Source organism: Pipistrellus kuhlii, unplaced genomic scaffold, assembly GCF_014108245.1.
Source record: "Pipistrellus kuhlii isolate mPipKuh1 unplaced genomic scaffold, mPipKuh1.p scaffold_m20_p_3, whole genome shotgun sequence".
NCBI lineage: Eukaryota > Metazoa > Chordata > Mammalia > Chiroptera > Vespertilionidae > Pipistrellus > Pipistrellus kuhlii.
In genome coordinates, this window is record NW_023425529.1 from 158,262,089 (window position 1) to 158,271,678 (window position 9,590).

Here is a 9,590-nt window from a genome sequence, read left to right on the forward strand (position 1 = left end):
CATTTTTGCCAGGGTTTTGCAATGTGTCTTAAGTCACTAGAAAATACATTTTAATCAGTAATTCTATTTCTAGGAATGTATAAGAAATGAACAAGACTCGTGTATATAGACTATGTAAAATTTTTATTAAAAATGCTCAGAGGGAAAAGAGAAGGGAGGGAGGTGGCATGGTAAAATAGCCTGAAGGTGAATCAATGGGCTAGCCTGATACATTACAGTAGTCAATGGAATACTGTCCAGCAATTAAGAATGGTGTAGATATAGACTCAAAATGTATTGAGAAAAGCTGATCAAATACAGCATTATATTGTAGTTTGTTTTGTACTTATTTACACTATAATGTTAATATTTTGCACTAATCTTTCCATCAATAACCTAAAATAGTAAATGGTAAAATTTAGCTTTCCCCCACTTCATTTATCTGTGGTTTATAATTTTTCTCAGTAGATATTATAAATATATACAAGTTTAATTTTTAAATAAAACTCAGTAAGGAATACAAAATACAAATGACCTTAAATAGGAACATGACTTGAATTAATCAATATTTATATTGATACCATAACAGCTGACTGAAATAACTATTACTTTAAAATAAATATACCATAAGAAATCATTTCAATAGCATATAAATATTTTATTTAAATTAAGAAATGTAATAAAATTACATACATTTGTTCCACTGTTTGGGTAACATTTCTAATTTATTTATAAATAACCAATACACCATTTCTCAGGTACTAAATTCTAAGTATTTCAATAGTGTCATCAAAGTATATTTTTCAAAATGTGTAAGCTATATTCCACAATCTGGTATAGAAATCCAGACACAATATATACAATACACACTTTAACCCAAGGATAGTAATATTAAAAGTCAAGGCAACTTATTTCTCTGTACTGAAAGCTACAACACACAAGCCATTCTGAGATGAACTATTGCTAGAAAAATCATTGTGTGACTATCATTTATATTGATCTAATTTAAGTTTTTAGAACATTGTCATTCCACTTTTGCCAATTTAGCTGATGATATCACTAGCGAGGTCTTATTCATGAGCTTGACCTTAACCTTAAAAAATAAACTTGTTTACAACATTTCACATTTTTTCAAAATTCATCTTCAGTTTAAAAGACTTATTTTTACAAGTCCAATTGTAACAATTCTGCTTTTTTTCTTATAATGCTTTTATTAATACAAACTACCTTCAATATTATGAATTCAGAAAATCCTGTTTAGGTCAATATTCTGACTCTAAAACTTCCAACATGTATTTTATTAATATCTGAGTCAAACTTCTAGATTCTTATAGAAATATTACATAAAAATCTTTTATTTTAAACTTTTTTCATCTTAATTATAAATATCATCAACTACTACATTGCTAAAATAATTTCTTCTTTCTTGGCCTCAGGCCACTATCTTGTCTACCTTAAAAGTGAAAATTGTTTTCCTATATCTAATAACATTGTTCAAGCATAGCTACTGAGATAAAAATAAAATTTAGTTTAATATTTTATCATTATCACCTGTTAGGGGTTGGCCAAATCAGATGCTTTCCTCACTAGAAAAACAAGCTTTAAACCAAATACTGATTTTCCTCCTGTAATTCACATTTGTCTATTGAATCAATTACCCAACCTTCTTGCAGAATTTTAAACTTCCTCTTAAGAGTTCTTCGAAAAGCTTTAAAATCCGCAACACGATTATGATCCTCCCCGATGATTATATGAGACACTCCCTTCGCTAAACAAGAAACTACTTCTGCTCCATGAAATCGAAGCTCTAAGCCTGTGATAGCTAATCTTGTTCCCTCGATTTTGGTGTTCAAGTCATTAATAACGGTATACAAGTCCAAATAAACGGTGTGGTTTCGAAACATATTCAGGGGAGAGCAGTCCCAGGAATAGCGACACTCTAAATCAGCAATCACAGAGGCCATTTCTTTAGGAGTCTGCTCACCAGGATCTTTAATTCCAGAGAAGACTTCCTTCAGTTGGTCCAAATCTGTGTCAACAAAATAACTATCACCATAACAATCATATTCTCGGGCAAAATGTTGTTTTGTTGACGGGCACATATGAATCATGAAGTGAGGCTGCCATGGCACACAGCTTTTGGTCTTAAAACATTCTAACAGCCACTCAGGCTTGACCACATCGTGTTTATCTGAAGAAATTATATTTTTCACTCTTATGTTCTCAGACCCTGCGATAACGCAGTAGGTGTCTGGGCCTGGGTTTTGTACTAGGTACCCACCAAATTCTGCAATCCTGTTCTCCAGGTCAGGCTTTGGGTGGCCATTCATTCCACTCATAACACAAAACTCCACATCTTCAAATGTATTGGAAACTTTGTTTACATTAGAAAGGTTCGGTGCCTTTAAGTGCTCAATAATCCCAATAACTTTCTTAGTTTTGGGGGCAGCTTTCCGCTTTTTGACTTGGGGTTCATTATCACCACCGACATAAAGGTGTTTGGATGCCAGCTTTCCAGACGCTTTCCCTCGAAGCTGTTCTAAGTCATCCAGAGTCATGCACTCATGCCACTCCTTGTCTTCTCTGATCTTTTCAATCCGTGGGAAACGCAAAGTGCAGCCAGTTTTATACATGTCGCTGGGAACAATCTCTGATGCTTTGACCTGAACGATGACAGAATTGCAAGGCTCGATGTACACTTCGGGCTTCTCTGTTCCACATGAAATGCTACTCGGTGGAGCTTTTTTATGAAAAGGCCTCCAGTGCTTGGCCAGTTTCAAACCCAGATCATACAGTTCTTTCATGGTGTAACCTGAGCCAATACGGCAGAGAGTGTGAAACACCGATGGTTTTTCACCGGAAGCACGCTTCTCTGCGACAGCACACAGGAAATGAGACATCATTCCACCCCTCGAACCTTTACCCCAGTAGCCCCCGACAATTATGATGTCCAGTTCATCCATGAGGCCGTTTACGTACTCTGGTTTAATTTTTAACCATCCTTCTCCCCTTTTGTCTGGCTTATAAATGGATAGAGGGTTTTTTATCATGATTCCCTCTTCTCTCTTATCTATTGCTTCATTCAGAGCATCAATTGCTTCTTGATTAGTATGAGCTTGTGTTTTTTCCACTATTTGTATTCTGCCTGGTACTGGTGTAAAAATACTACCAAGAATTTCGTATCTCTTCCTCAGGGTTTCATGCCCTAGCTTTTTATCATTGACCATCAATACATCAAAAACACAATAACAAGTTTGCAGATCAGAATCCTCTACCATTCTTTTAATATCAAACTTATTCCCCTTTTGCATAAAAGTTTGCGTATTAGGATTGTAGGCCATCATCTCACCATCAAGGATACAATTCTGTATATCTGTTCTGAATGCATTATGAATGAAAGGTGTGAGAGAACCTTCCTGTGGAAAAGCACCAAACTGTTCCGTATATTTATATCCATTTCGGGAGAAATATGCATACACATCCCCATCTTTGTGCATTTGCATCCGCTCACCATCTAGCTTGGTTTCAATATAGAAACTCTGGTTTTTCATGTCCTTCTCGATTCGCTCAATATCTGCTATTGCAGCGAGCATTGGTTTAAAGGGGGAGAATAAAGTGATAGAGATATCACTGAGCCCTACTGAAGGGTCATGCAGTTGCCTACAGACTTTCTCCAGATCTGTGGTGACATTATGCAACTCAGCAGCATCATTATGAAAAATAGAAAACACAGTTTGCTGACTAAAACCTAGCTTTAAGTCCTTCACAATCATTCGTATTAGCCACTTTTGTTCAAGTGCTGAACTCTGAGTTATTAGCTGAAGAAGACTCTTCTTTATTAGGTCCTTTCTATTGGCAGAGTTATTGGAGGCAATTGAGTCCAAAATGTCATTCACTTGCTGGATGGTTAAACTTCCTTTCTGTAAACATCTTGGTTTCAACACAAAGTATGCAATCATGGCAAAGTCTCCGGCATCTCCACGGGTTCCAGTAGGTGTCCTGTAATTTAAAAGTTTAAGAGCATCTTTCCCATCTTTAGGTAAATTGAGCAATTCGATATAAAGCTTAGCAAGCATTGTTTCTTTGATTCCATAGGCCATTCTCTCTCTTTCTAGCTGAGGGAGAATAAGTCTCATTGCAGGATAAAAAGAGTCTGTGACATCTTTCTGGTTCTTATGAAGGGCATCATGAAATTTTCTCCAAGAATCTAAAAATTCCCTGAAGTGTCTTATTTTATCTGCACGTCCTTTACTTCTCTGTATCCGTTCTAATGTTGAACATAAATCTGCAAAAGGAACGTGAGATGCAACAGTTTGTGAAGTCTGTGAGGCAGCCATAGGAGCGATGGGTGAATCCTCTGGTTCAACTAATAAAACAGAAAAGAAAGTAACTTTAAGTAAAAGATAAAATTCAACTAAATATTTCATGTAAAGTCTTTAAAGAGAACACCTGGTTCATATGTTTGCCAAGTGAAAATAGATTAATGCTATAATGCTGCAAATAATGTCTTTTTAATCTCTACATTTAATAAAAACCATTTTATCTTAATTCTATTTGGTATTTATTATCAAAAGTATTAGTAGTCCCATTCTCTATAATTTACAACACTAAATTTAATTATTTTAATTTTCTTACTCCCTAAGTTACAGCTTCTATTGAAATTATTCCATTCCTTAGCACATAATGCAAAATATGATTGCTAATAATGATAATGACAAATAGGGCTCAATTCACTATATTTCTGAACTTCTTATATCTTTCCATTCTTTCTGTCAGGCACAGTACCAGAAATAAACTTCTTAAAACAGATGTTTTCAACAAATAATTGACTTACTGAATGAAATTCAGCTTTGTAGGAAGTTTGTGCTTCTATATAGACAGAACCTTTCACACACACACATACATACACACACACACACACACACAAAAAAAAAAAAAAAAAAAAGGGGGAGGAAACAGTTTCTTCTTTCTGACAAACAAAGCCTACAGCTAAGTTTACTTCCACTCCTTCACTGCTAGCTATGCCTAATCACTCTGGAATTCAAAACCCAACTCAAAATACCCTCCCATGAAATCTTGGCTTAACCTGTCTCTTTTAGTTCTATATTTTAACATAGTTGCTTACATTTTTATAAATTTGAATTCATTAGTACATTTTTTTTGTTCATATTCCCTGCCCATTATACCCACCCACCCACCAATTCAGTGACTGCACATGAACGAGGCACAGTGCTATGGGCAGATACCGTAGAATTGCCTTAAGAGAGCATACACCCTATAAAGAAAAGGGGACAAATGGGAACTAGTTATAAAATGCTAAGTGCTTTTAAAAAATAAAAACAACAGTGTGTCATGGCACAGAGCTTTTCACTGAAGTATCTTCTAAAGTTAGAAAGGAAATAAGAAAGTTAGAAAGGACCTTGTTGTGCTAAGGTCTAGAATATTTCCTAAAGCAGTCATGACAAGCGTGAATTTTTTCCCCACATTTTTAATATCCATGCAAGTTTTATTAGAATCTATAAGGTAACAGATCTATGGTTTAAACTATGTAACACTCACTTTTCAAAGGACTTAAGTAAAAATGTGTGCTCCATAAATACAGACTTCTGTTTTTATCTAGTGGTTTCAGACACCTCCTGGCACATTCCAGATAGCCCAGAGCGGTGTCACACAGGGGATGGGATGAACTGCTGTAGCACAGAGACCACAAACTCCCCACTCCTGCCAACAAAAACCATCAAATACCCTATGAGCACAAGGCTACGTTACCAAGCACAAGAAATGAATGGCTAACTGCTGTACCACACTGAATAAACTGTCAATCTCTAGAGATCAGAAACCATGCTGCAATTTGTGCCACAAGTGATTGGTGATTAGCAAGGCATAGGTCTGTTTGTTTAATGAATTACTAAACACACACACACACACACACACACACACACACACACACGGCTGGAGGCACTCAGGTTAAAAATATTCAACAGCTATGACTGCACCGAGAAAGATTCATAACAGCCACTTATTGGCCTTTAGGGAAAAAAGCCATATTTTTCAGTCTAATTCTTGACAAAGAAAAATCCCACTTCTACTAAGATAGTTAGATCAAGAGATAAACCCATGAGACTACATTCTTTTATCTTTGAATATACTAACTGCTTTTCCTCACTGTGTCTCATTTGCATAACCGAATGCACCACCTGGTTATGTTAACTGCCCTACCCCTCAAAACATGCTCCCTCGAGCCAGTATATTTTGGTATATAATGTTATTTTTATAACTTATATAATGTATGTTAAAATTAATTATGTAAAAAATACTTATTTGTATGTTCAATTATTAGTATACAGTTTTCAATGGATCTGTTGATTCTCTATGGTCTCAACAAGTTTCCCTCAACAAGTCGTAAAGACTCAAATTATTTTATACCAATCTTGAAATGTAGTTCCAGATGAAGACACATATAGATATATAGATAACAGTCTTACATACACGCCTACAAAATCACTGCAGCGGTCCCCCTCGCTCCTCTGCCCCCCCAAAACCGCCAGTGGATCCTGGATGAAGTCCTGGCCCCGGACACACCCCGTTCCTCTCTGAGCCCGGGGATCCCCATTGGGGTGGGGTGTCCCGGGAATCAGAATGCATGCAATTCAATTTCCCGACGCGGTTCCGGAGAGGCAAACGCGGGGGAGGTTCTGGTCCCCTGGCCGGACGTCCCGGGAGCGGGGTCCCGCCCGAGCCCCACGTCCCGCTTCCAGAGCCGCGCGGTCGCCCAAGTGGCCCGCACGCCGCACCTGTGGCTCCAGGCGGCGGCTGAACCCAACAGCTTTTGGCCCAAAAATAAGAATAATGAACGTGTGCGCTTTGCTGGACGCAAGATGGCCCCCTCGAGTCCAGCCTCCGCCGGCCCAGACCTCCCCGCGCCACAAAACTCCTACCTGACGCCGAGCCCACCGGGCGCCGCCGCCGAACCCGAAGCCGCAACTCAGAAGCCGGGTCGCCAGCTGCCCCCGCGCAGGCGCGGGCGCCACTCGTAGCGGCGGGAGCGCTGACGTCAGAGAAAGAACGCGCGCATGCGCGGTAGCATGCTATGGAGAGCCATGACGTCATAGGAATGTTGGGCGCAGGCGAGCGGGCGGAGGAAGCTGGGAGAAGGTACTGGGAATAGCACCCTCCTTGCAAGGCTGCGGAGCATCCGGGGATCCTTGGTAGCAGTGTAACTACAAACACAGCTCCCAACAGCCTCCTGAAGCAGCGGGTGCTTTTGGCAAGCGGTTGACCCATAAGCGTTGTTTTCGTAGCTGAGGGAGACCCAAGAAACTTTGTGCATGGGCTCCTTTCTCAGACCGTGAAGCCCTTTCTCTGCTTGGCCTGGCGGTGCAAAGTGACAGCCTCTCAGTTCTGTTCCTGTTTTGCTTTTATTTTTGTTTTATTATTATTTTTTAGTATATTTTATTGATTCTCCACAGAGGAAGGGAGAGGGACAGAGAGTTAGAAACATGGATTAGCTGTCTCCTGCACACCTCCCACTGGGGATGTGCCCACAATCCAGGTACATGCCCTTGGCCAGAATGAACCTGGGACCCCCACCCTCACCCCCACTCCCAGTCCATAGGCAGGCGCCCCATCCACTGAGCCAAACCTGTCAGGGCTCTGTTCCTGTTCGTAAGCAGTGGTATCTGGCTGGTTGGTTTTGAAAGCATGGGTTGAAGAAAATATCACCCATCACAAACCCTCTCCTGTTCCTTAAGTGGGAAAACTGGCTTTTGCAATATTGTCTGAGGCTGTCTGTCCTATTTGTTTCTCATGATGACACGACTTGGATGTGAGTTCTTGAAACAGGCTAGGAAGTCAGGTCAAGCAGAATAGGAAAACTGAGACAAATCAAACAAGCAGTATTGGCGCCATTTGGTAAATCCTATCTTCCAGGGACACTTAAGAGTAAATGGTTTGCACTTGCCTCCCCAACCAGAGGATAAATAGCTTAAATCACTGTGCACAGGGAAATAGCAGAAATCCAATTAGTGTCATATTCCATTCCCAAGGACATATGGAGGGAATAAATATCATTTTGGCACATCAGCATAAAAGTAATGAATATTCTGTTGAATCCTCCCCTAAGATTACCCATAAACTCCAAGCCTTTAAAACTCCTCAAACCGAAGGTCCCAGCAGTGCTCTCCCTTCCAGAAGCACCCTTCCCCTGATCTTCCCCCACAGGCACGCATCTCCTAAACTCTAAGGGACCCCAGAGGGTTGCAACTAGGGCAGCAATGGGCAGTGGCAGTTCATCCTGGGCAAATCATGTCGCCAAGGACCCCTTTTCTCTGACTTCTTAGTGATCTGAAGCAGCGCTGCCTAGGCTCATTTCTTCACCTAGTCCCTCCTCTGTTATCCTAGGCCCTTCCCTGTTTCCTTGTTCTCAGTTTCAATAAAGGTCCTCTAAAATTCACCTGTAATCATATACAAGTTTTCTTGCACAAAGTCAAGAACCCACACATTATTGGCCAGCCCTAGGCAGATCTGCTAAGGGCCAGGTCCTCTTTCTGGTAATGTTCTTATCTCTTAATACAGAAATAATACACAATTCATAACGACACATATCTCTATAATAAAGAAGCAGAGTGCAAGGACTGATCAAGATCAAAGGCTGACCATCTGGAAGTCAGGGTTGGGTTGCCATGGGAACCTAGTGCTGTCTACTGAGGCTGCAGGCCGGTGACCCAGCTTTCAGGCCCGGAAAGAGACTTGAAGAGAGAAGCAGAGGCTGATCTGTAGCGTCTGAGGCAGCTTTTGACCAGCACTTGCCTCTCTCTTTCCCTCCAAGCCTGGCCAGCATCCTGTGTCTATTTCTCTCCAGGCCTCTACCTGGGCTGCTGATCAGCCCTGCCTTTCTTATAAGGCCCTGTTGATAGGCCCAGAGACAATGACTGGGATAGAAACTGGCCAACCAGAACCAAATCTGGGTCAACTATGATAAGGCAGTGGCTGCCTAGGAGACAGAGCTTCTGACGCTGACTGGCATAGAAACTGACCAATCAGAAGCAAATCTGGGTCAACTGTGAAGAGCCAATGGCTGCCTAGGAGGTGGAGCTATTGACACTGACTGACATAGAAACTGACTAATTAGAACCAAATTGACCAGCAGGGGAAGGCAGTTAGGGGTGATCAGGCAGGTAGGCAGGTGAGCAGTTAGGAGTCAGCCATCCCAGATTGCGAGAACGATATCTCCGATTTCAGAAGGTGCAGGCTGGGCTGAGGGAACTGCCCGCTCCGTGCATATATTTCTTGCACTGGGCCACTAGTACAACTCATAATACAGATATAAACAACTGAATAATATAGATATAAATCAACTATGGATTCTTCTAGTATCTGTTCAAGGATTCAAATTAAAGTTATTATCAAACCTTTATTGAGCACCTGCTATGATATAGTAAATGCCCTGGGTATACAAGATTGAGAAATGAAAACAAACCCAGTCCTTAGGTTTCAGCAGCTGTTGATTTCTACTGACATTTTATTATTTTAGACTTTCTCATGGTTGTTTCAAAGAGAATCAAGGGTTTTTAATTGAGCATCTTACAGCTTTCTGTGATTATTAGTTTATT

General features: G+C 40.4%; 1 protein-coding gene across 2 annotated transcripts; it reads right to left on the reverse strand.

The window, feature by feature from the left end:
* Window positions 1–500: 500 nt before the first annotated feature.
* On the reverse strand, window positions 501–7,024 carry LIG4 (DNA ligase 4). 2 transcript variants are annotated; one of them, XM_045588779.1, is made up of 2 exons: window positions 6,918–7,024; window positions 501–4,345 (listed from the first exon to the last, which is right to left on the reverse strand). In XM_045588779.1, exon 2 carries the CDS (start codon window positions 4,314–4,316, stop codon window positions 1,581–1,583), a length of 2,736 nt encoding a protein of 911 aa, XP_045444735.1. In that variant the 5' UTR covers window positions 4,317–4,345; window positions 6,918–7,024; the 3' UTR covers window positions 501–1,580. The 2 variants fall into 2 exon arrangements, with proteins under 2 accessions (XP_045444735.1, XP_045444734.1); XM_045588778.1 differs by lacking the exon at window positions 6,918–7,024 and adding an exon at window positions 6,844–6,895 and having other exon boundaries at window positions 501–4,347.
* Between the last annotated feature and the right edge of the window lie 2,566 nt (window positions 7,025–9,590).

Coding starts and splice junctions, on each gene's coding strand:
- LIG4 (XM_045588779.1), bottom strand. CDS start 4,316: ATGGCTGCCTCACAGACTTCACAAACTGTTGCATCTCACGTTCCTTTT.